Source organism: Ceratotherium simum, chromosome 39, assembly GCF_057802395.1.
Source record: "Ceratotherium simum simum isolate JZ-2026a chromosome 39, ASM5780239v1, whole genome shotgun sequence".
Taxonomy (NCBI): Eukaryota; Metazoa; Chordata; class Mammalia; order Perissodactyla; family Rhinocerotidae; genus Ceratotherium; species Ceratotherium simum.
Window position 1 is genome coordinate 16,386,051 of NC_141938.1, and position 25,525 is coordinate 16,411,575.

The 25,525-nt window shown below is 62.4% G+C and overlaps 2 protein-coding genes across 3 annotated transcripts; both read right to left on the reverse strand.

Annotated features, from left to right (window-relative positions):
- Positions 1-4,938: 4,938 nt before the first annotated feature.
- On the reverse strand, positions 4,939-12,357 carry GZMM (granzyme M). Its single transcript, XM_004441381.3, has 5 exons — positions 11,937-12,357; positions 7,468-7,627; positions 6,447-6,582; positions 5,684-5,947; positions 4,939-5,252 (listed from the first exon to the last, which is right to left on the reverse strand). Exons 1-5 carry the CDS (start codon positions 11,998-12,000, stop codon positions 5,082-5,084), a joined length of 795 nt encoding a protein of 264 aa, XP_004441438.1. The 5' UTR covers positions 12,001-12,357; the 3' UTR covers positions 4,939-5,081.
- Positions 12,358-15,331: 2,974 nt separating this feature from the next.
- CDC34 (cell division cycle 34, ubiquitin conjugating enzyme) lies at positions 15,332-24,859 on the reverse strand. 2 transcript variants are annotated; one of them, XM_004441382.3, is made up of 5 exons: positions 24,571-24,848; positions 20,639-20,725; positions 20,453-20,550; positions 19,575-19,709; positions 15,332-15,901 (listed from the first exon to the last, which is right to left on the reverse strand). In XM_004441382.3, exons 1-5 carry the CDS (start codon positions 24,745-24,747, stop codon positions 15,694-15,696), a joined length of 705 nt encoding a protein of 234 aa, XP_004441439.1. In that variant the 5' UTR covers positions 24,748-24,848; the 3' UTR covers positions 15,332-15,693. The 2 variants fall into 2 exon arrangements, with proteins under 2 accessions (XP_004441439.1, XP_087282067.1); XM_087425941.1 differs by lacking the exon at positions 19,575-19,709 and having other exon boundaries at positions 24,571-24,859.
- Positions 24,860-25,525: the final 666 nt, after the last annotated feature.

A 25,525-nucleotide genomic window follows, 5' to 3' on the forward strand; every position in this document is an offset into this window, starting at 1 on the left:
CTTAAGCCACCCAGTTGTGCTGTTTTGTTACGGCCCAGGAGTGCCCGCAGGCGGGGACCCAGGAGACACCCGGCCAGCCAGCCTGGCACCGGCGTTAAGGGCGGGCGCGTCTGTCCACCGAGTGCCACCACCACCGCCGCCCTGCGAGGGGGTCACGGGAGCCGCCGCCCTCCCCACCCCCGTCCATCACCGGTATCTTCCCCAGAAAATGCAGACGGTCCCTCTAGATGAGCCTTTGGGCTTTGGACTTCTGCGCCTGTGGGTTTGTAGTCTTTTCTAGCGATGCACTCCGAAAAATAAAGATAAGACAAGACAAAGATAAATCCGTATAAGAAAGGAAGATAACCAGTCTTTCCCCAGCCTGGTCGACCAGGCTGATAACCGAGGGTTTCTTTTCGTTGACGGTTATTCACGAGTGTCAGGGACCCTTGTCGACCTCTGGACGCTGAGCTGTAGGATTTCCTGGTTGATTTCAAGGTTTCCTCCCCAGTGTGTCCATATCTTTGTTGTAGCGGGATAAGAGGAAGATTTTTTGTTTTACAATTTTTTTTTTTTTTTTTTTTTGCTGAGGAAGATTAACGCTGAGCTAACATCTGTGCCCATCTTCCTCTATTTTGTACGTGGGACACTGCGTCAGCATGGCTGATGAGTGGTATAGGTCCGCACCTGAGATCCGAACCCGTGAACCTGGGCCACCAAAGCGGAGAGCCCCAAACTCAACCACTCAGCCACCAGGCCGGCCCCCTCAATGTTTTATTTTGAAAAGTCCTCAAACTTCAGTGAAGTTCTAAGGATAATAACCCCCTCACCTGCATGCCCAGCCGGGGACATCTGCTCCCTCCCGCCTCTCTCCGTCTCTCCGTGTCTCTCTGTGTCTGTATCTCTGTCTCTGTCTGTCCCTGTCTCTGTCTCTCTCCCTCTCTCCCTCTCTGTCTCTGCTCTCTATCTCTGTCTCTCTGTCTCTCTCTGTATCTCTGTCTCTCTCCCTCTCTCCCTGTCTCTGTATGTCTCTCTCTCTCTCTATCTCTTTCTGTCTCTCTCTCTCTCTCTCTCTGTCTCTGTCTCTCTCTCTCTCTCTCCTCACATTTTTCCCCTAGACTTGCCGGCACCACCTTCAGCCCTAAGATGTGAGAGAGAGGATCATATTTGAGAAGCTTAGTATTTCTGCAAATAAACGCTGGGTCCACGCCCGAGTGCCCGGCATTTTCCCCAGCTCTCCGGCCAGCCCAGCCCCGCGCTCACCGCGTGAGCTGTGCTGTTGTCCTCTGTCGTTTGTTCTGGGACAGACCCCAGGCTGGCCAGTCTCCCCACGTGCCCGTCCCATTGTCCATTTCCCCAGTGTCATGTTGGGGGACCCGGGCCCGAGGCCCCCCCGGCTCCCCCGCCTCTCAGGGACGTGGGACGTGGCTTCGCCCAGAGCCACGGTCTCCTTGTCGGGTGCTGGGGTGAGAACAGCCTTCCATCGCAGGGCGACAAGTGTCCCCGTCTGTCCCGGGGCGAGTGGTGTCCCCTCCAGAATTCACATCACTGAACCTCAAAACGGGGCCTCATTTGGGAACGGGGTCACTGGAGGCAGATTAGTTAGGCTGCGGTCATGCTGGGGCAGGACGAGCCCTAAATGTGAGTGGTGTCCTTATAGGAGGGAAATATAGACACAGACACGGGGGAGGCCACGTGGCCACGGAGGCAGAGATGGAGGGACGCGCCCACAAGCCCAGGACGCCGGGGCCCCCCGAGGCTGGGAGAGGCGGGAGAGGCAGGAGCTCGCCCCTGGAGCCCAGGGGGGGAGCACAGCCCTGCCCACCATGATCTCGGACGTCTGGTCCCCAAGACTGTGGGGGACAAATTCCTGTTGTTCCGAGCCCCCCGGTTTGTGGTGCCCGGGACCCTCGCTCAGTGGCATCCTCACAGCCCCCTCGAGAACCACCCAGTGAGACCCTCAGACCAGGTGTGGACCCCATTCAGCCGCCCCCTTCAACACCAGCAGAAACCGCGAGGCCGGGCGGCGTGGAGCCCCCAGGCTGGACGGGGTGCTGGGGGCCAGGCCTTCCGGACCCTCCCGCCTCGCGGGGGAGAGCGACGGCATCTCGTCGGTGCTGGGGCCGCCCTGCTTCAAGCCCCGGCCTCGCTCAGCTGAGGGGGGGAAGGTGGGGCCCCAGGGGCAGGAAGCAGCAGCTGAGGAACCGAGATAAGCATCTCCGGGAGGGGGGCGCAGCCCCCACTGATCTCCATCCAGCCGGAGCCGCCCCAGGACCTGCCGCGGGGACGGCCCTCCGACCTCGGGGGAGGCCGGGAGGAAGGGGCTTGGCGCCTCCCGCACCCCCTGTCCACCGCCCTTGTCCACCCTCCTCGCCTCTAAGTGGGGGTTCCCACAACCCCCTCCTCGGGGTCGATTAATGTGCTAGGAGCTCACAGAGCTCAGGAAACGCTTGTGTTTAGTTTCTCCAAAGGACACAGAGGGACAGCAGGTGAGGGGGCACACGGGGCGGGGTCCGCGCGGGAGCGTTTGTCCCCCAGGACTGGGGCACTGGGACGCTCTCGCCTCCTCGACCTCATCAGACCTCTGTCTGCAGCCCCCGCTTCCCTCGGTCCTTCCGGCCCCATCCCAGGGGGGTTCCCCAGATCACTGTTGTCCTAAGCTCGGTGTGGCTGAAAGGGGCTGGTTACAAATAACAGAAGACCCCGTATCTCCGTTATCTCGTAGGAAACTCCCGGGGTTTCGGGGGCTCCGTGCCAGGGACGAGGACTAGACCAAACACACGTTTCTTATTGCAGATCACATCACTGTTTGGTTTGTGGGAAGTCCTCAGGCCGTTGGGAGCTGGGCCTGTTCTGGATGGAGGTGACGCCTCATTATAAAGCTCAAGGTTAAACACGCACCTGCCCCTCCCCACACCCGTCGGCCTTGAGGGGGGGTCAGAGGAATCCCCAAAACCGGGAGCATCTGAGAAGCCGTCTCAGCCCAGCAGGGCCCGAGGAGACGGGGGTCTGAATGTCATGTGGGGTCCTGGACAGAGAAGGGACATCAGGGGAAACTGAGGCAATCCGAATCAAGTGTGACTTTGGTGAATGACACGTATCGATATCGGTTCATTAATTGTGACAAATGCACCCCCCTGAGGCCAGACGTCAGCGGCGGGGGGGGGGGGCTGGGTACATGGGAACACGGCAGTCTTCACTTTTCTGTAAATCTAAAACTCTTGTAGAAATAAGTCCCTTAAAAAAAGGATAAAGAACGCTTCAGCAATTCATCAAACAAAAAAAGAGACAGAGAGACTCTGCACCTTCTCCCTTCCCCTCGTCCCCCTCATGCCCCTCGTCCTCTCGTCCAGAAGTCCTGGAACTGAGAAGAAATCCTGCGGCATGACCAAGATGAAAAACATGCTTGACTTTTGCTCTGCAAACCCCGATTCTGGGCTCGGCGCCCACAGACACACCCGGGGCCTTGGGGGGGAGGATGGGAGGGAAACTCCTCGTAAAAGATTATGATCCGGAGGGGGTGGGGCAGGCGGGTTGAGGCAGCCCGGCGGGGGTCACCTCCAAGGCCGTCACCGTCACGGGGCACTGTGTGTACCCCTTTCCCTGGGTATCAAACCTGCGCCCAGAGCACCCTTGGAGGAGACAGGGGACGAGGTGGGGCGAGGTGGGGGACGGGACCTTTCATCCCTTTGACTTATTTCCCGTGCATGGTGATAACTATGCAGAAGCTCAGCTGAAGACCAGGCTGCGAGGGCCGAGGGGTCCACGCTTTTGTCAAAACAGCACATCAGCCGCTGAGCTGTGTGCATTTCCGCATGAGACAGAGACAGACAGAGAGAGAGACAGAGAGACGGCTCTAAGTGCACCCCGAGACCCCAGCATCGTGCACACCCAAGTGTCTGGGGAGCCGTCTCCAGTCTGCACCTCACTCGGAGATGCATTAGCCGCTCAGCTGGACCCCCGGACGGACACACGGGCAGAGGGACAGTGGACGAAGAGACAGAGACACCCCACTGCTCACGGCTGAGCCCGCACGGTGGGGACCTCCGAGCCCCCCGGGCAGTTCTTTCCACTCTGCTGTGTGTTTGAAAGTTTTCATAATAAAATGGAACAATCCTGCTGGACGGCAGCAGGTCCTCAGTTAAACGTAGAGTCACCACACGGCCTGGCTGACCCAGTCCCACGTGGGTCCTAGGAAATGAAACGTGCGTCCACACGAGTGTCTGCACACGTGTCCACAGCAGCAGATGCACAGCACCCAAGAGGTGGACACAGCCCGAGTGTCCATCACGAACAAGTGTGTCCATCCACACACTGGAATATGACGCAGCCATGAAGAGGAGTGAGGCCCTGACACAGCCACACCGTGGCGGGACCCTGAACACACGATGCTCAGTGAGAGAACCAGACACAGAAGGACACACAGTGTGTGAGTCCATTGATGTGAAATGTCCAGAACAGGCCCATCCACAGACAGAGAGTGGGTTCCTGGTTATCAGGGGCTGGGGTGCCCACTGCTAATGGGGTGATGGAATTTGGGGTGATGGAATGTTCTGGAATTAGATCATGGTGCTGGCTGCACAACCCCATGAATGCACTAAAAACCACTGATTCATACACTTCAGAAGGGTGAGGTACGTGGCGTGTGACTTACACCTCTATAAAGATGTTGCCAAACAACAAGAGAGAGAAGAAGATTCTGGATGTTTCTGTTCCCGTCTCCCCACCCGCTCTGGGTCCAGCGCCCATACACCGGCCTCACTGTGGGCCGGACGAGCATGGCCCCGCCCGCCCCCTGCCCGCCAGGCTCCCGCTGCCGCTCCAGCGTGGTCAATGCCGCCCCCTGGTGTCCCCTCTGGTGTCCCCGCCCTGGAGCCGCTGCTGGCCCCGGAGCGGCCTCAGTCGTGCAACCTCTGCTTCCCAAGCAGGGCAACTGAGGCCACTCGGCCAGCGCGGGGCAGGGGTGGGCTCAGAGTCCAGGCAGCTCCGCGGTTTCCCGGTGACAATTTATTGTTCCTCTGAGACGGGGCGGTCCCCTTCCAGCCCTCCCACAGCCCCGCAGGGAACGGGCCCCGCCACGGGGACGCGGTCCCCCTGGTGCATCAGGCCTGCGGCGGGGACCGATGGCGGCTGAGGACCTTCCGGATCCAGGGCATGTAGGGGGCCACGGCGGTGGCCACCGGAGGTTTGAAGACGTCCGTGCAGGCCTTGGAGCTGAAGGACAGGATCCCTGCCACCCGGCCCTTGCACACCACGGGCCCGCCCGAGTCCCCCTGCGGAGGCCACAGGGCAAGGTCACTCCCTGTGCCCGTGGGAGGGGGCGCAATGATTCTGGGGCGGGGGACTGATTCCTCCCCCCACAGGGGTTATAGGGCCTCATCCCACATCACCCTCCCTCTCCTTCAATTCCCTTCCTCCCTCCTGTCCTTTTAACACTCTCTGCTCCTTCCTCCCACCCCAGGCTCTTTGCACTTGCTGTGTCTATGCCCTGATTATCTCTGGGGCTGGAGATCAAACCCCAGCTGCGCGGCTCGCTCCCCGACTGTGTGACCGTGGGCGAGTCACTTAACCTCTCTGTGCCTCAGTTTCTGTGTCTGAGAAGTGGGCTGATGCTGGTACCAACCTCCGCGACCCCCTCCCCGCCCGCCGGAGAACCGAGAGAGCTGGGCCCGGCCAGAGGCTGACCCCCCACCCCCGCTGTCACCTTGCAGGGGGCCTGGTCCTTGGCGGGGGCCTGCAGGCAGAGCATCCAGGGGGTGACGTTACCGTCCCAGAAGCGACTGTTGTTGCACATCCGGGCGTCCAGCACACGCAGGTCCAGCTCCCGCAGCGCCCGGGCCAGATGCCCACCCTGCTGGGTCAGCCCCCAGCCGGCCAAGCTGCACTGAGCCCCGGCTGCCACCACGTGGCGCCCTCGGGGCAAGGCCAGGGGCTGGATGGTCTTGCTGCGCCTCACCTTCCCGTCCAGCTGCAGGGGGCGAGGGGGCGGTGAGGGGGGGCGGGGCGGTGGGGGAGGGGAGGCAGTGGGGGACAGGAGGGGGCGGCCCAGAGGACAGTAGGGAGGGGAGAGTGGGGGAGGGGGGCGGTGGGGCTGGGAAGGGGCGTTGGGGGCGGGGAGGGGTCGTGGGGGTGGGGAGGGGCGGTGAAGGTGGGCATCGGGATCGGGTGGGGAGGGTGGAGGGAGGGGCGGTGGGGAGCGGCGGTGGGGTGGGGGGTGGGGAGGGGCTGGTGGGGGTGTGGAGGAGGGGCGGTGGGGGTGTGGAGGGGAGGGGCGGTGGGGGCGGCGGAAGAAGGATTGGGGAGAGGCGGCGGGGTGGGGGCGGTAGGGGAGCGGCGGTGGGGGTGGGGACAGGGCGGAAGAGGGGGTGGGGGAGCGGCGGTGGGAGGGGGCGGTGGGGGGTGGTGACGGGGACGCGGGGGGCGGCCTGGGGTCGAGCTGCCCTTCCTCCCGCCCCCGCACCCCCAACCTGGAGCAGCGCGAGGTCGTTCCGAAGATGGGGCGGCGGCTGGTAGTCGGGGTGCCGGACCACCGTCCTGATGCGGCCGGTGAGGCCGGGCTGTCCGAGCGCGTGGAGCCCGAGCACCAGCCTCAGCCGCGCCATCCTGCGGGCGGCAGGGTCGGGCGTGGGCGGCCCGCAGCCCGGGGACCCCCCGCGCCCCCGCCCGCCCCCCGGTCAGCTGCATTCCAGGCCCCTCGCTCGCTGTCCCCCCCCCTCCCCCGCGGCCCTCCCCCGGCCTCTCCGTGGGCGGTCCTCCCCCTGCTCCTTCTCTGTCCGCCTCCTCCGGGAAGCTGTCCCTGCTCTCACTCCTGCCCCAGACGCCAGCCCAGCCCTGGCGAGGGGAGGGGGCTGTGTGTGTCCAAAAATGTGGACCCCCCAGCCTGGGGCTCCCCTCAGGGGGGCTCCAGCCTCACCCCGTGCGTATGTTATGCCTCAACCACAGCGATTTGTTCAGAGGCTGGCACACCACCTAGGCTGGGCCCATCAGTACCTGTCCTCATAACTTTGCCCAAACTATAGAGAAGCCAGCTCTTCCCCCAGGACTTGAGGGCCCATCCTTGCCACCAGGTGAGACAGCCTTCCTGATAATGCCGCCAAGGGGCAAGACAGCAGAGCTCAGAGACAGACAGGCTCTTGAGGGCCTCATGTGAGCACCTGGATCAAGCCCTGCCTGAAGCTTATAGCCCCCTAGACTTTTCAGTTACATGAGCCAACAGATCCTCTTCGGTTACCTCCGCCACTTTGATCTGGGATCTTTATTACTGGCCAATCCAGAGTAAACTTTGTAGCGAGTAAACCTTCCCCGGGAATCCATAATGTCACATACGCATGGTTCAGCAATCACCCGAGAGTGAAGGGGACCCCCCCACAACCCTACGATTGGCTTAAATCTGCCAGGACCCACCCCCTGGTGAGAATGGGGGACCGAGGGATAGATTCAGGGACGCCTGGGGTGACAGAGGGGGTGCGGCGAGGCAGAGTCACTCACGGCTGGATCAGGCAGTGGGCAGCTGTCAACACCCACTTCGGGTGCACGAGGACACCCCCACACAGGTGGGTGCCCGCCTGCTGCAGCGAGACCATGTACGGGCGGGAGTGGGGAGCTGCCTCACGACCCCCGATGATGCGGGTCTCAGACGCGTTGCCTCCTGGTGAGGGGACAGAGAGTGCCACGTTAGGGCTGCTGCCCCACCCCGGCTGTGACCCTCCTTCCCCAGCTCCTGGATAGACTGACCACCCTGACACAGGCCCTTCTGTTCCCCGAGACGGGCAGGTTGACAGGTGGGGCGGTCCCAGTCCCTCCACATCCCTCACCCTCACATCCCGGTCACCAGCAGGTGACCATCCCACATCTACCCCCATCCCTTGCTTCTGGGCCCCACCGGGCCTCCCCCGGACACCACAGCACAGCCTCTACCCTGCTGCCAGAGGAGCTGGTTGAAGAGGAGAGACTGGACCCCTGTACCCGCCAGGCGGGGATGTGAGATGGTGCAGCTGCTGTGCAAACGGTCTGGCAGTTCCTCAGAGGTGAACAGGGTTACCCCCCGACCCAGTGATTCCCCTCCACGAGAAATGAAAACACACGTCCACACGGAACCTGTGCACGCACGTCCACGGCAGCACGATTCACGAGAGACAAAGAATGGAAAGAGCTCAAATGTCCATCAGTGGATGACTGGACACACACAATTCCACCCACACACTGGAATATGATGCAGCCATGAAAAGGAGTGAAGCCCCAACACAGCCACACCGTGGATGGACCTCAAACACACGATGCTCAATGAGAACCAGACACAGGACACATGGTATGTGAGTCCATTGATGTGAAATGTCCAGAATAGGCACATCCACAGACAGTGGGTTCGTGGTTGCCAGGGGCTGGGGCACGGAATAGGGGTTCATTTGTGGGGATGGAATGTTCTGGAATTAGACTATGGTAATGGTTGCACAACTCTGAATTTACTAAAATTCTCTGACCTGTACACTGTAAATAGGTAAATTGTATAGCATGTGAATTATATCTTAATATGTTTTAAAACCAATCATGAATTTAAAAGGATTGATGTTTTTAAATGTAAATCAGCTCAAAATCTTCCTACAATCCCCCATCATGCTTTAAGCACCCACACTCCCCACAACCCAGAAGACTCACGTCAGCTGGCCCTGCCTCCTTTGCACTCCCCCTCACTCCACTCCAGCCACCGGGCCTCCCTGCTGTTCCTCCAGGGCGCTGCCCTCATTCCCACCTCAGGGCCTTTGCACGTGCTGTTCCAGCAGTGCAAAGGAGTGCCTTTCCCCAGACATTCCCAAGTCTGCTTCCTCACAGGGTATCTGCTCCAAAGTCGTCTCCTCAAAGACCTCTCCCCAACCTCCTTAATACAACCCTTCTCTGCTCTGTTCTCTTCCCAGGACTCACCCCTCCCTGATGCTGTACCACACACAGTCTTGCTCAGTGCCCGTCTAGCCCCACTAGGCTACAAGCGATGTGAGGGCAGGCCCTGTGCCTGTCTTGTTTACAGCAGGTCTAGGAAACTATGTGCTCAGCAAATACTGATGAGTGGATGAAAGGATGGATGATGAATGGATGGATAATGGATGGAGGGATGACGGAGAGATGAATGGATGGATAGATGATGGATGGAAGGATGGATGGATGGGTGCATGCATGAAAGGATGGATGGATCAATGGATGGATGGATGGGTGGATGGATGATGGATGGATGGATGGATGGGTGGATGGATGATAGATGATGGATGGATGATGGATGATGGATGATGGATGGGTGGATGGATGATGGATGGATGGATGGGTGGATGGATGGATGGATGGATGGATGGGTGGGTGGATGGATGGTGGATGGGTGGATGGGTGGATGGATGATGGATGGATGGTTGGATGATGGATGGATGATGGATGATGGATGGGTGGATGGATGATGGATGGATGGATGGATGGGTGGATGGATGGATGGGTGGGCGGATGGGTGGATGGATGATGGATGGGTGGATGGGTGGATAGATGATGGATGATGGATGGATGGATGATGGATGGGTGGATGGGTGGATGGATGATGGGTGGATGGATGGATGATGGATGATGGATGGGTGGATGGATGATGGATGGGTGGATGGGTGGATGGATGATGGATGATGGATGATGGATGGTTGGATGATGGATGGATGGTTGGATGATGGATGATGGATAGGTGGATGATGGATGGGTGGGTGGATGATGGATGATGGATGGATGGCTGATGGATGGGTGGATGGGTGGATGGATGATGGATGATGGATGATGGATGGATAATGGATGATGGATGATGGATGGGTGGATGGATGATGGATGGATGGGTGGATGGATGGATGGACGGATGGGTGGATGGATGATGGATGGGTGGATGGGTGGATGGATGATGGATGATGGATGATGGATGGATGGATGATGGGTGGATGGTTGGATGATGGATGATGGATGGATGGATGATGGATGGGTGGTTGGATGATGGATGATGGATGGATGGATGATGGATGGGTGGATGGGTGGATGGATGATGGATGATGGATGATGGATGATGGATGGATAATGGATGATGGATGGGTGGATGGGTGGATGGATGATGGATGGATGGATGGGTGGGTGGGTGGTGGATGGATGATGGATGGGTGGATGGATGATGGATGATGGATGGATGATGAATGATGGATGATAGATGGATGGATGATGGATGATGGATGGATGGTTGGATGATAAATGGATGGATGGACGGATGGGTGGATGGATGATGGATGGGTGGATGGGTGGATGGATGATGGATGATGGATGGATGGATGATGGATGGGTGGATGGATGATGGATGATGGATGATGGATGATGGATGGATAATGGATGATGGATGATGGGTGGATGGATGATGGATGGGTGGATGGGTGGATGAATGATGGATGATGGATGATGGATGGGCGGTTGGATGATGGATGATGGATGGGTGGATGGATGATGGATGATGGGTGAATGGATGATGGATGATGGATGGATGATGGATGATGGATGATGGATGATGGATGATGGATGGATGATGGATGATGGATGGATGATGGATGATGGATGGATGGATGATGGGTGATGGATGATGGATGGGCGGGTGGAGGATGGATGATGGATGGGTGGATGGATGATGGATGATGGGTGAATGGATGATGGATGATGGATGGATGATGGATGATGGATGATGGATGATGGATGGATGATGGATGATGGATGGATGATGGATGATGGATGGATGGATGATGGGTGATGGATGATGGATGGGTGGATGATGGATGATGAATGGGTGGATGATGGATGGATGGTTGGATGATAAACGGATGGAAAAAAGAAAAGAAAGAAGGAAGGAAGGGACAGAGAAAGGATGAGGGATGGCCGGTTGGATGCCCATCCCGCTGGGTCCCCAGGTCATCACAGAGCCATCCTCCTCCAGCCTGGCCAGAATTCCGGGATGCCCACCACTCACTCACCTCCTTCCATCTCAAGCTTCCCGGCGCCCAGTCCTGGCCAAGCACACATGGTTTGGGGGGGCAGCCCGCTGGGGCTCAAATTCCAGCCCTGCCCCTCCCCGCTGGGCCATCCTGGGCAGGCTGCCTCATTCGCCGGGCCGTGGTTTCCTGCTCTGCAACTCGGGGGTATGTCTGCGTGTACAGGACAGGCCCTGCCTCCGGGTGCTGCTGGGGGGCACGTGGCCTGCACCCCTCACGGCCCGCGAGCCCAGCTCGGGGTGGGGTGTGAGCGGCACAGGGTTTACCATGGAGAAACCTGGTGAACGTCGGCCTCACCAAGTGATGAAGGCGCTGGCACAGGAAGGGGGTGAGCACAGCCCCCTCCGTGGTCCCTGCTGGAAACCCACAATCTGCACCCGGTCTTGGGGACACAGCAGACAGGCCCATGCTCGTCACGGGACCCGGGGGGACAGAGAAACCGTCCAGAGTGGAGGGGACCAAGGGAAGCTGGATTTCTGCCCCCACGACGGACGCCGTCGGGACAACGGGCAGATTTGAACAGGTCTGCAGATTAGGGCGCGATGCTGAGTCCCACCGTGGTCGCAGAAAACGCCCAGGCATTCAGGGGCGAGGGGCCGGGCGTCCCCAGCTTACTCTCAGGTGCCTCAGAAAAATACGAGATCGTAACACCTCTACGAGATACAGCTCACATCCCTAACATCCACCATCCAGAGCTTCCCATGCGTTCACAGTTGTGCAACCATCCCCACTATCCAGTTCCAGAACGTTCTCACCGCCCATCTTTCTGGAGCCGCCATCTCTCCCATCGGTCCTCTTCTGGGGACAGCGGGGTTGTTTCCAGCCTCTGTTCTGACGCCCGGGGCTCTGCCTCCCACCCATGGACCCCTGGGCGCCAGACCCCTGGGCCTCAGTTTCCCCCCCGCTCCAGCCCCCGCTCACCTGCCCTCAGGGACCCCAGGGCCGGCAGCAACAGCAGCAGCAGCAGGGACGAGGGGGCCTCCATGGTGCCGGGAGTCAGCGGAGTGCAGGCCCTGGCCCCCAGCACCTCGCCTCACCCCTTCCTGTGGGGGAGGCAACATTCACACCTGCCCCGACCAGTTTATCTCACCCATAAGCATCTCAGAAAGTGTTTCTGGAAGATGTGGATTCTGAAGACCAAACCACACCACCATTATCACACCAGAAAGACGAACAAAAATTCCCCCGTATCATCTAGCACCTTGTCACGTTCACCCCCATCGCAAACACGGGTTTTTTTTGTGGTTTTAATGTGTTTTCTTTGCCCTGTTTTTCTTTTATGGCAAAATACACATAACATGAAATTCACCATTTTAACCACTTGAAGTGCACAGCTCAGTGGCATGAAGCACATTCACACCGTTGTGCAACCATCCCCCCATCCACCTCCAGAACTTTCTCATCCTCCCAAACTGAAACTCTGTCCCAATGAAACACTGACTCACCATCCCCCGCCCAGCCCCTGGCCCCACCGTCTACTTTCTGTCTCTGTGGACGTGACTCCTCAGGGGCCTCCTGTGAGAGGATCACACAGTGTCTGCCCTTCTGTGTCTGCCTCATGTCACTGAGCATCATGTCCTCAAGGTCCATCCACGTTGGAGCAGGTGTCAGAATGTCCTTCCTTTTCATGGCTGAGTAATATTCCAGCGTGTGGATAGCCACTGCGTGTATCCATCATCCATCCACGGATATGTGAGCTGTGCCTAGTTTTTGGTTGTTATGAATAAAGATGGTATGAACGATCGTGGGCTGTGAGCAGTTGGCTCTGCCGTGTGGAGGACTGTGATGGACTAGTGACGTGGGGGGACAGGTGTGCAGGCTTCCTGGGGCTCCCGTCCTGCCTCCCACACACCCCGGGACCCAGACCCGGTCAGAGCTCCATCCCCGGGCTGCAGGGCTGGTTCAGCGCAGAGGACCACCCTAAGCCGGCTCAGGGAAGACCGCGGTCCGGATTTCTTCTACTGCAACTTCTCAGAAACAGCCCTCACTCTCCACGGTACGGGGAGCTGGCAAGATGTCAGCCTGGGGTGGTCCCAAGGCGAGAGGGGTCCACCCGAGAATGAGGCCACGCAGAGAAAGCTGAGCTCGGGGCCTATGCGTTTCCTCCTGCAGCTGTAACAAACTAACAAATCACCACATCTTCACCGCCTGAAACCACACAAACTTCTCTCTCATCCTCCTGGAGGTCAGAAGCCTGACACGTCCCTCAGTCTCTGGGGCTGTTATTCTGCTGACCACAGCAAGGGGGAGACAGAGTCTGGACAGAACCAGCGCCTGGATCCAGCTATGCCTGAAACCCCACGCCTTGTTGGGGGGTTTCAATGAAATTCCTTTTTGCTTGAGTCAGTTTGAGTTGGGTGTCGTGTGTGTCCTTTGCTACTGAAACGGTCATGATAAAGGAAAAAGGGGCTGAAAAAATTGATCAGGAAAGGCAATGAATTCCTCCACGCACCGGGGCCCTGGGAGCACGTCACCGTCCCATCTCTCATCTGACAGCGTCAGGCACGTGAGGTTCCGGAGTTGTGTCTTCACACAGTGGGGTGGCGGGGCCGGGGATGAGTTTAAGAAAAATCAGCATTTATGGAGCCTGTTTGCATGTCTTATCCTGTTTAATCCTAACGGACCCGGGAGGTGGGTGCCATTAGCGTCGGGGGTCCGATTTAGCCGCTGGAAACAGGGAGCCCGGTTCGAGCTGAATTTCAGACAGACAATGGATAATTTCTCAGTATAAGGATGTCCCCGGTATTACACAGATGTCCTCATAGTAAAAACTGTGTTGTTCCCCTGAAATTCAGCTTAACAGGGCGACCCTAACTACCATCCTCACTTTGAGCTCAAAACCCTGAGGTTCTGAGTGTTGAGGCCACTTGTCCACGGCAGGGAGGTTACGGGATTCGAAGCCGGGGCCTCAGACCCGCGTGCAGAAGCAGAAGCTCCTTGGGGGCGTGTGGGGGACGGTCTGAGGGGAGAGGGGATGGGAGAGGGGCAGTGTCTCACGGCGGAGGGGACGAGCCGCCCTACGCAAGCCGAGCGTGATGAACGGGTGGCCCCGTGTCACCCGCTTGGGGAGGTCTGTCTGGCGGGAACGGTGGAGGAGGAGGCCCCCGGCTCCCGAGCGGCGGGGCCGGCCAGCAGCTTCTGGGACGTGGCAGTCAGGGCCGCGATGCTCCCGGGGTGGGGGTGGGCAAACTCTTCTGTAAACGGCCGGGCGGCAAACGTTTTCGGCTTTTTGGGCCACTCTGTGCAGCGGTTCCTCTGCTATGACGCTGCCGCTCGGGAGCCATGGACACAGGTGAATGGGCCGGTTCCAGGTAAACTGCACCACGGGCAGTGGCCAGGTCAGCCTGTGGCCCTGTCCTCCCACGGCCACCACCTGCTGGGCCAGGGACCCGGCCCCAGAATGGAGCAGCCCAGGCGTGGGCGCCACCCGCCCCTCGCTGCCCTTGGCGGAGGGGGAGGAGGAGGAGGGGAGCCTTGCGGCCCGGCCTGGGCAATGGGAGGCGCCCGCAGGTGAGAAACGGGGGTCGGTCTGGCCTGGCGCCCGCGAGCACTGGGAGGGTCCCTCACCCGGGGCCCCCACGCAGGGGCCTGGGGACACCCTGGTGCTCCGAAGGCTGGGTGGCTGGTCCCATGTGGGGGGCTCAGAGGCAGCTGAGGCCGGGAGGGAGGGCAGGGCAGGCCAGCTCTGCTCCAACTGGCGGAGGGGGAAGCCAGGAGGGCGGACGGCTCCCATCCAGGGGCCCTCGCTGCCCCGTGCCGCCCGCTCTCGGGCTTTAAGAAAAGCCAGAAATTAAGACGGCTGGGTGAAACCTTCCACGTTTGAATGTAGGAGAACCACTCATGTCGGGAAACGCACGGACCCGTGGGGCGTCCAGGGCTGCCGGCGGGCGGGCAGACCGCCGTGGGGTCTGCCCTGCGAGGGGGCGTCCGGGCTCCGGCCGCAGAGACGGGTCAGGCAGGCATGGGCCCAGGCTGAGCCACCAGGCTTCCTCCTGACGACGCGGCCGGCCCCGCACCCAGGCCGCTCGGGGCTTCTCGTGACATGGAAACGGAACAGGGGCCTGGGCAACGGAGTCCCCACCACACAGCTTGTGGGCCTGCGGCCGCGCTGGGTACAGCCTCTCAGGCCGCAGGAGGAGCCGCCCGAACGGGGCTGCACGCTCGGCCTCAAGAACCCCACAGGCCGCTGGGCCCTCCCCCCAGACACGAGGGGCGGCCGTGCGCCCGCCTGACCCGGGTGCCTCACACGCGGGCTCCGGCCAGGTGCCAGGTGGCGAGTGGCCCTCTGGGGGGCAAAGGGAGAGGGATTCTCCAGCTTCTCGTAAAGTCACTTTATTTAGATTCCAAACAAACCAAACCAGAGAGAAGAGGCAACCGCGAGTCCCTCCATCCACTCGCGGGCCGGGAGCCCCAGACCCCCGTCTCCAGCCGGCGGGAGCTGCGGAAGGCCGGGTCCCGTCCCTTGGGCCCCGCGGCCCCCGGCCCGCCCGCCCGCCCCGCCCGGCGCCCAGCTCCCGGCACCCGGGGCTCCTGGCGCCGAGGCAAAGCCGGGCCCGAGGGCGCACGCGGAGCTGGGGGGCCGGGCCCCGCCCGTGAGGTAGTCTCGGCGTCGGGCGGCCAGAGCCACACAGCCGGGCGCTGAGGTAACACCTGGACGTTTATTCGGCCGGCACGCGGGTCAGGACTCCTCGGCACCCGAGTCGTCCTCGTCGTCCCCGAAGCAGCTGTCGGCCTCGGCCTCGGCGTCCTCGTAGTAGTCATCGTAGAAGAGGTCCGAGCCCTCGTCGGGCGCGGGCGCCCGCGTCTTCACGCAGTACTCGGCCAGCGTGGTGGGCACCTTCACGCCGTCCCGCTCCGCGTCCACCTTGGTCCCCAGGACCTGCTTCCTGCGGAGACACGGCCGGCGTCAGCGTCACCGCCAGGGGCCGGGCCGCCAGCACCCACGGCCGGCGTGGAGCACAGCATGGGCCACGGGGGGCACAGCGACACCCGCCCCCACCACCTCCGCTACTGCAGCGCGACCCCCAGCATCCGGCAGGAGCTACCTCTGAAACAAAGCCACGGAGGGTGGACCACAGACACGGAAGCTCTAACCCCGGCAGGGCACGGGGACACGGTGAGCTGGGCAGATGGGCCGAGAGCAGCCGTCATGCTCACCATGTGGCACGTGTGAGCCAGCCCACTGGGAGGCTCGGGCATAAAAATAGCCTGGGTTTTATTTTGGTACCACGTGGAGGCGGGTGGGAAGAGCTGGGATGGGGAGCGGGCCACGCGGCAGGACCCTTGGGGTGCCCAGCCTGTGCTCACCCCGACCCTGAGGCCATGCCACGCAGCGCCCCAGGGCTGCAGAGCACCTCTTGGTAGGACAGGCAGCGAGGCAGACGTGAGGGGGTCACGGCTGGAGACCTCGCCGCATCGGTGGAGCCTCTTGCTGGCAGCCCACGGGATACAGACAAAGGGGGACTGAAACCTGCCCAGCGCCGCCACCGGAGTCCGAGACCTTCGACCACAAGGATAAAGATGATGGGTGCACCGACAGCACACGCAGAGCCTTCTGCTCTGTGCCTCTAGAAGACGCCGACCTTTCCTTAATTTACACATGAACTCCACACGCACGAGCCCCCTTCTGTGGGCATGACTGCCAGGACAGTTCCAGAGGGTCCCCGAGAAGGTCGAGAACTCCCCTCCTAACGTGTGGGTGGAGGAAAGACCATTATTGACGGATCACCAGATAACGCTAATTCCCTCCAAACAGCCCAAATAAAAACAAAACTAACCCAGGACTCAGGGCAGGACCCTTCCTCTAGTCAATCTCTGCTCACTGTTACCGCTGTGCCAGCGTCTGAATTTCTCTCTGACGCTGACCGACAACCTGAGCGAGCGGACTCTCCGGTCTGGTGACACTGGGACACCCACCACAGCGCTCAGACCCCACAGACAGAAAGCTGTGACGGCCCAGCACGGGGGACGGTGGGGATGCAGAAAGGAGGAAGGGGCTGCTCGGGGCGTGTGGGGTACAGAGCACACGGGCTACTGCACGACATCTCCAAGGTCCCTCAGAAACCCTGCTCCCCTAAGACATGCGGACACCAGCAGATGGGGCGGGGGGGCACAAGGGAACTGACGGGATCCACCAGGAGGAGGAGACAGGCAAACAGGACGGGACCCCGCAGAGCACAGGGAGGACCCGAGACGGGACGCGTCAACCCCCTAACAGACGCCCCACATCTGTCCACGTGCTTATCTCCGTCCACGTGCACGCCTCTGTCCACCTGCGTGCACCTCTGTCCCCGTGCGCATCTCTGTCTGCATGTGTCTGTCTGCATGTGCGTGGCTGTCCACATGTGTGCACGTCTGTCCACATGCACGCACCTCTGTCCCCGTTAGGACCTCTTTCCATGTGCACATCTCTGCATGGCTGTCCACGTGTGTGCATGTCCACGTGCACATCTGTCTGCATGTGTCTGTCTGCATGTGCACGGCTGTCCACGTGGGTGCGCCTCTGTCCACCTGTGCACCTCTGCGTATGTCTGTCTGCATGTGCATATCTGTCGACATGCGCACCTCTGTCCAGGTGTATGCACCTCTATCCACACGCGCACGTCTGTCCACGCATGAGCACATCTGCCCACGTGTGCATGTCCACGGGTGTGCACGGCTGTCCACATGCATACCTCTGTCCACGTGCGCACCTCTGTCCACGCGTGCACGTGTCCATGACATGCACGTCTGTCCACACGTGCGTGTCTGTCCACACGTGTACCTCTACGTGTCCATGTCTGTCCACGTGCACACACCTGTCCACACGTGCACCTCTGTCCACACGTGTACCTGTCCACACGTGCACCTCTGTCCACACGTGCACATCTGTCTGCATACACACATCTGTCCACGTGCACACACGTGAGAGGTGGGCACTGGTGCGGCTGCAGGACGTGACGCTCACTGCCGCCACGGGCCGTGTGTGACAGGACGGTGTGGGTGTGCCAGGCCCCACGGACGGGCCTCAAAGGTGAGGGAGTCAGAGCAGTGGCCTTGGAGGCCGTCCTCTGCGTGTCTAGACGTGAGGTCAGGGGTTGGGGTGCGGGAGTGACTGGGGGCAGGAGGGAGGTTGTGGGGTGGACGTCTGGAAGGAGACACAAGTGTCATTCATCAGCTGTCAGGGTTGTGGGGTTTTCTCCTTGTCTGTTTGTACTGAAATCGTGTCTGCTCACCAATGGGCTCCCTCTTCCCGCTCGGGTCTGTCTCTGTGGCCTTGTCGCCGGGCACACCCCTGAGCACTGTCCCCACAAACGAGGTGGCCCCACAGGCTCCCCTGTGCCTCTTCAATCCGACTCCCAACACCACTGATGCCCTGACACAGCATGGACAGGCCACGGCGTGGACAGGCCACGGCTCCTCATCCTCCACCCGTGATAACGTCTGGGCTGTTGTCAGTGTCTGGGGACCAAAGTGTCCTGGGCGTTTGCGTGGACGCTAGCGTGGACGTGCCGTCCATCCCTTGTTGGTAAAACGCGGGCCTCACATGGCTGGCTCCTCACAGATGTGCGTCTGGCTTCTTATTGATTTTTCTAATTGAAGGTAGATGAGAAACAGGATATTTGGGAAAAACCTAATGAAGGGTTAAGTCTGTCATGAAATGAGCCAGTGAACCCCGCACTGGAGAGAGACGCGGATGTGGACGTCGAGAGCCCGCAGAGCGCAGGGGACGAGCCGGAGGTGGCGGCCTGAGAACCCATGACGTACAGGACTCCTTGGCAAAGACCTTCGCCTGTTTGTTCACGAGGAAAATGCCGGAAACAACTAGAACAACTGGGGTCAAGTCCCCCAAATCCCCGAGTGACCTGCCGCTTTTGTACCAGGAAAAACTACTTCTCAGAAAAGAAGGCTGTTCCCTAAACGTGCCGACACCACGACCACTGTCTGCCTTCTGGAAACAACTGCAGGATCCACGCCCACCGAGGGGAGTGAGGTCCACAGACAACTGTCACGTGGGGACCAGACCTTATGCGAAGCACAGCCGCGGTGACTCAAGAAACACCTTCCCCGGGAGGAGGGGTGTGAAGCCAAGTCGGGGGACAGAGACAGAGAGACACGCACGCACACATGAACCCACAGACACATAGACACACGCAGGCCCTGACGTGGCTCAGGTGGCACCAAAACGCCGACAGCAGACCCAGCCCCCCTCTGTCCTGAGAGGCGCTGGCAGACATGCACGCTGGGGCCCCCCTCTGTCCTGAGAGGCGCTGCCCGAGGTGGGGCCGGGGGCGCAGAGGAGGGCAGGAGCTGCGGGCTCCCCTCACAGGCGAAGGGGCCGTGGGGAACCCTGTGAAGCTGTGTGGAGGCCAGGGCGTTAGTGGGTGCCTGGCACACATGTGACACACACCACGTGCGCTGACCCGCACACGCGTGTCTGCATCACACAAACACGCCAACTACAGCCGGGACGGTGGGAGCTCTCGCTGCAACGGGGAAGGCGACGCCCGTTGTCTGGAACAAGGGGCAGGAGAGACCAGAGAGCGCCCACGCGTTGGGCCCGTGCCCGCCGGCCCTCACCGGACGATGTCCGTGTACTCGCGGTCCCGGCCCTCGCTCTCCTTCCACTTGCGGTACATCACCGAGGCGTCCACGTTGGCCGGAGAGAAGGTGTTGGGCTCGTTGAGGAGGGAGATGACGCTCAGGAGGATGGTCCTGGGGGAGCAGGGTGTCAGCGGCGGCAGGCGTGGGGGCGTCCAGCCTGGAGTCTGAGCCAGGATTCCCGGCCCCTCAGCCTGAGTGACGGGGGCTTCTGGACACGTCCTGAAGCCGGCGTCCGGCCAGGGCCCCCGGCACCCCCGCTCCCCAGGACAGCAGGGGCTGAGCACTGGGCCCGCCCCACCCACCGGGCACCTCCCGTCCTCTGCCACACGCCCAGCTCCGGGGACAAGACGTGCAGGCAGCTGAGGCCGGGACCCCCTTCTTCCCTCCATCCCCATCCCCTAGGGGTCCCGCCTGGGGAGCGGCTCCCTCCGTGCCACCAACTCCCACTATAGCTTGGGCTGGAATAAGGATGAGCAGGCCAGGAGGCAGGGTGCCCACTCGGCCACAGGGGGCCGTCCACTCAGGGCGAGGAGCTCACCCCCAACGTGGCGGGGGCTGGGTCTGGTGGGGGCTGAGCACGAAGGAAGACCCAGGGTAGGCAGATGTGGACACAGCATGCCCAAAGGCCGTGCCCGACGGTGGACGGGGCAGGGTGTCAGAGAACGAGGGGGGAGGCCCGCAGAGCCAGCCCTAGGGACCCCGATGTCCCGGCGGGAGGCCAGCCTGGACAGCAGCTGCAGCACCGCCGGGAGCCATGGCCCCGAGGACGACACGGGTGCGTCCCCAGGGCTGGCCGGGCCTGACCAGGCCCCGCAGGAGCAAGGAGGTCAGGAAGGGGGTCCCCCCCGCCTCACCTGACGTTCTGGGTGGGGTTCCACCGCTCCGAGGGCAGCTCCCCACTCTGGGGATCGTCGATGGGGGGATGAAGAATGGAGATGCACACGTCCCCCGTCTGCGCGGGACAGAGGGAGGGAGGGCTCAGCGCCTTCACGTCACCCCCCACGCCCCCATCACAGAGAGACCTGGAGGCACAGGCTCACCTCGTAGATGTTGGGGTGCCACATCTTGGTCAGGAACCGGAAGGCGGGCGGGGAGTAAGGGTAGTCGATGGGGAACTTGAGGCGTGCCTGTGTTGGGGAGAGCAGGGGCTCAGCCAGGCTGCCTGGCCCCCATTCCCGAGCACAAATTCAGGCCACCGCTTGGGGACTCCGCCCAGGAACGCAGGAACAGGACGTCAGCCTGGGACGGACACCCCACCAGGACAGCGGGTGTGCACGACGGACCCTGCCTGCTGCCCATGTCCCCACAGGCCTGGGGTCTGGGGCACGACAAGCTGCCTCAGCTTTCTGGGGTCACTGGGCTGACCACAGCCTCCACTACCGCGGGGAGTGTGGGCACCCGCCCAGAGAGCAGGTCCGCCGTTGGCGCCCAGGCCGAAGGACAGACGGGCGCCCGGGCCCTGGCTCCAGGCCCCAGGCCAGCAGGCAGCTGCAGACCAGTCTGGCTCGAGGCCCTGGCCCTGGGAGCTGTGCGCCTCGAGCACGGCCCGGACTCCCGAGCCTCAGTTTCCAGGTTGTAGGGAGGACTAAAATAGCCACATGTTCACTCAGCAACCCCTCCCGACACCTCGGCGGCCGGCCCGTGGGAGGAGATGAGTCAGCGCGGGGCAGATGGCGCTCTGCCCGCAGGTGTCCATGTGGGGGTCAGGAGACCGAGAGGAAAGTCACGGGCAGATGGGGAGGGCCGCCCGCCGGTGACGGAGCTGCCCGGTCCTCAGTGGGGAAGGGGCTCTGTCTGTCATTGAGGCCCCAGTCCAGGCACCGGACGCCTGGCTGGATCCTGGCACCGCCCGGGCTCTAGGGGACCAGGAGGCCCACCTCTGGAGCATCGCCCTCCCGGGCGGGGCCCTCGGGGGACATCCCTGTGTCCTCGGTGAGCAAGCTGAGGCCACAAAGCAATCCTGGGATGCGGTGTCAGGACCCACCCTGCAGCCCCGAGCCCAGGACTGGTTTCCAGGTGACGCCCGAGCTTGGCCGAGGCATCCCTGCACCGAGCACCCACTGTTCCCACCACGTCTCACTTCAAGCACCCAGAGACGCCTTTACCGCTGAGCAAACAGGCTCAGACATGGAAACCACTGTGCCCAAGGACACACGACAAGCGAGGTGCAGAAGGGGCTCTGGAACCCAGGTCTCCCCGGCAGCCCCCTCACACACCGCATTTCCCAGGGGCCTGTCTATGGCTTGCAAAGGAGAAGTGGGTGCAGCCGGCCTGGCCGAGAGGAAGGCGGAAGTGACCCATGGAGGCCCACGGGCACTTCCCACTCCCCGTATTTCCACATCTCCTGCGAAGAGAGTCTTCCCCACCCCCACACACCCGCACGTGGACAGGAGGGCCCAGTCGGCAGCAGAACCATGCTGAGTCTCACGCCGGCTTCTCTGAGGACAGACCCTACGGCAGACGATATGAAGCCTCCAGTCTTCTCTAGAGAAACAGGATGACTCCCGTCGCTAACCTGGCAGTTCTACCCACAACCCCTTGCAACCACTTACTGGGCAATAGCCAGAGACCCATGTTCTCTCCTCCCAGACAGGCAACCTTGCTCGGAGACCTGGCCTGGCCTCAGGGGGTGACCCCGTTATCCCAGCTCTGAACCCTCATCCTCACAGCCAGCGAAGCAGACAAGAGAGGCTGAGGAGGGCACTGGTTATACCAGTGACCAAATCTGCTGCCTGCATGGGGAGACCAGGTGGCAGACACAGAATTTGGCCCAGGGCGGCCCTCACTCGTCCCCTCATCCCACCCAGCACGAGGGAACCTCGACTCAGGGATCACGCCAGCAGACCAGGCTGCTCCATTAGCCCAAAGTGCAAACATAGACATCTACCCAGCAGCACCCGCCCCGCCCTGCAGCAGGCCGGGCTGTGGTTTCTGCTCCCCACCCAGGCCTCCAGCCAAGCAGGACCTGGCAGGACCTGGCAGGGCCGTGTGGGGCTCCTGGCCAGCCGTGACAGGGGGTTCCTGAGCTGAGGGCTCACTCCCCAGCTTGCGCACATTAAGACCCCTGCGTTGTCCCTCAGGCTCAAAGAGCAGAGTGCTTCCACGTGAGCGGGGTCGCTCCAAGGCCATGGCTGGGCTCAGACCATTAGACCAAGAACGCTGCCCAGATCTGGGCCCGAGTCCCCTTTCACTCCAGACAGAAGTACAGCCTGCCTAGGAAGCACTTGCCTCCCTGCTCCCAACAACAGGGAACCCCTAGGAATTAAGACACCGCAGAGGACAGTAGAGAGGGCCCAGAGTATGAGACTCGGGCCCCAAGGAGCCACCTGCTCTGTGGAAGCCAAGAAAGGCCCGTTAGGGCGAGAGGAGCGCAGCTTCAGCAGCCAGGATCGGGGTGCTGGCAGGAGCTGGGGCCCGGGGGCGCGCTCTGCGCTGGGTGCAGGCACAGGGCGGAGGATGGAGGGACGGCCTCCACCTCCCCAAAAGAGACACGTTATATAATGCCAGTGATCAAGCAGAGGGCCTGGGCCCTGCTTTCAGCCAGGGGGGCCGCCCTCCAAGCATGTCCTGCTGCCAAGGCCCATCTGGGCCTTTGTTGGAACTCGAGCAAGTGGCCAAGCAGCCACCCCACGCTGGCCTCGCTCCCTCCCTCCTTCCTCCCCAAAGCTGGTGCTCCCCAATAGTGCTCCCGGTTCTGGGGAGCTCCCTTTGTCCTCCAGGCAGGCCAGGGGGGCAGTTGAGGGCCGGGTGGGCCACGGCTCCCTTTCCCTCCCTGCAGGGCCAGCCAGGTTGGAGAGACGGGGCACCGGGCCCAGCCTCCCAGCGAGAAGAGAAGCAAAACCCCACATCCAACAAACAGGGGGCTCCGGCCTCCTCTCTGGGGGCCTGAAGCTGCCTTCAAGGGAACCCGGTTCTCGGGGACTCCTGGGGCCGGACGTCAGGGGACACCAAGGGGTCCCCCAGCCTGACTGAGGTGGGGAGGGCCCTGCCAAGGGAGGAGGAAATCTGGCCGAGAAAGGAGGAGGGTCCGGCTGAGGAAGGAGGAGGTCCAGCCAAAAGAGGGAGGGAGGACGCGATGCAGCTGGGTAAAGGGGAGTCTGGCTGAGGTGGGGGGGTCTGGCTAAGGGAGGAGGAAATCTGGGGCCGGTGAAAGAGGGATGGCACCGAGAGACACCTCAAGAGAAAGATGACAGTCCGGTCCCGAGAAAAGGGAGGGGTCTGGGGCGGGAGAAGGAGGGGGTCGCCCCGACAGCAGGGAAGAGGGGGTCCAGGGCCGAGGAAGTGAGGAGGATCTGGGGGTGAGGGAGGAGGAAGAGGGGCTGGGGCGGGGGGAGGAGGAGGATCCGGGGTCGGGGCAGGAGGATTGGGGGCAGGGACAGGAGCGACCAAGGCAGGAGAGGAGGGGGCAGGGGCAGGAGGGACAGGAGCACGAGGGAGCCTGGGGGTGGAGGAACGGGGGTAGGAGAGGGGGACCGGGGCCGGGGAGGAGGAGGATCCGGGGTCGGGGGAGGAGGGTCCGGGGCAGGGGAGGAGGAACGGGGCAGGAGAAGGGGACCGGGGAAGGGGAAGGAGGAAGAGGGTCCGGGGCCGGGGAGGAGGGTCCGGGACCCGGGCAGGAGGAGAAGGATCCGGGGTCGGGGCAGGGGGTCGGGGGCAGGGGAGGAGCGACCAGCGCAGAAGAGGAGGGGGCAGGGGAGGAGGGGCAGGGGCATCAGGGGACTGGGGCCGAGGGAGGAGGACAAGGGTCCGGAGCCAGGGAGGAGGAGGATCTGGGGTCGGGGGAGGAGGATCCAGGGCAGAAGAGGAAGGGGGCAGGGGGAGGAGGCGCAGGGGCAGGAGAAGGACCAGGAGACGGGGGCCGGGGCAGGGGAACGAGAAAGAGGGTCCGGGGCCGGGGCAGGAGGGTCCGGGGAAGGGAGAGAAGGGTCCGGGGCCGGGGCAGGAGGGGGGGCCGGGTCCGGCGGCCGCGCACCTTGAAGTAGCCGCCCTCGTAGTAGGTGTTGGGCGGCCCGAAGATGGCCACCTCCCAGTTGTACAGGTCGCCCTCGTCCACCAGCGTCACGCGGAAGCCCTCCACCGGCTCCTCCTGCAGCCCCTTCAGCTCCAGCAGCAGCGCCTTCTGCGAGCTGGGCACCAGCGGCCGGGCCATGGCGGCGGACGGGCCCGGGGCCGCGTCGGGGGCGCGGGACGGGCCGGGGCCGGGGCCGCCTTCCTCCTCCTCTCCGCCGCCGCCGCCCGGGGCCCCCGAGCGCTCCACCCGCTCTGGCGCCGCCGCCGCCCGGCGCTCCCTTGGCTCGCGCCCCGCCCCGCTGCGCCTGCGCGACCCCGCGCCCGCCCGCGCCTGCGCGTCCCCGCCGCCGGGTCCCGACCACGCCTGCGCGCCGCCAACCCAGGCCCCGACCGCGCCTGCGTGCCCACTCGCGGGGCACGCCGGGAAGTGGAGTCCCGCCCCGTGCACGCGAGAGCGGCCGCAGGAGCAGGGGCCGAGTGCGCAGGCGCCTTGCGCTTCCGACGCCGGAGGCCGCCGCTGCCCGGGCGGACGACTACGGACCTGTGCGCGGGGAGGCGGCGGAGCTGGGCTGAGACCCCCGGCCCGCCCGGCCTTGGGGGCCTTTTTTGTGACGTCCCCACGCGGGGCGGGGCAGGCCGGGGCCGGCCGGGGCGGGGCGGAGGGAAGGGCCGGGGCGGCCCGACCCCGCTGCCCGAGCCTCAGTTTCCCCGTGGGTCCCCGCCGGCCGCTCCGGGCGGGCAGACAGGAAGCCGGGCCGGTGCGGGGAGGCCCGGCCCGCAGACGGCGTCCTGCACGGGCGGTGCCTCGGTTTCCCCTTGGAGGGGCGGAGCTCGGCGGGACCCGAGGGTCAGCGGGGAAACCCCAAAGTTACCCCTCGGCTTGATTCACCCCGCGAACTGGAATCCCAGGAGATTGA

Bases quoted from the DNA above. Each gene is read 5' to 3' on its own strand.
- GZMM (XM_004441381.3), bottom strand. From the start codon at position 12,000: ATGGAGGCCCCCTCGTCCCTGCTGCTGCTGCTGTTGCTGCCGGCCCTG. The intron at 6,583-7,467 runs GTGAGTGACTCT...TGCCGCCCGCAG, and splicing joins GCCCACTGCCTGATCCAGCC to GATGGCGCGGCTGAGGCTGG. The intron at 5,253-5,683 runs GTGACAGCGGGG...TGGCCTCCGCAG, and splicing joins AGGACCAGGCCCCCTGCAAG to GGGGACTCGGGCGGGCCCGT.
- CDC34 (XM_004441382.3), bottom strand. From the start codon at position 24,747: ATGGCCCGGCCGCTGGTGCCCAGCTCGCAGAAGGCGCTGCTGCTGGAG. The intron at 20,551-20,638 runs GTGAGCCTGTGC...TGTCCCGCGCAG, and splicing joins GGCACCCCAACATCTACGAG to ACGGGGGACGTGTGCATCTC. The intron at 19,710-20,452 runs GTGAGGCGGGGG...CTGCTCCCCCAG, and splicing joins AACCCCACCCAGAACGTCAG to GACCATCCTCCTGAGCGTCA.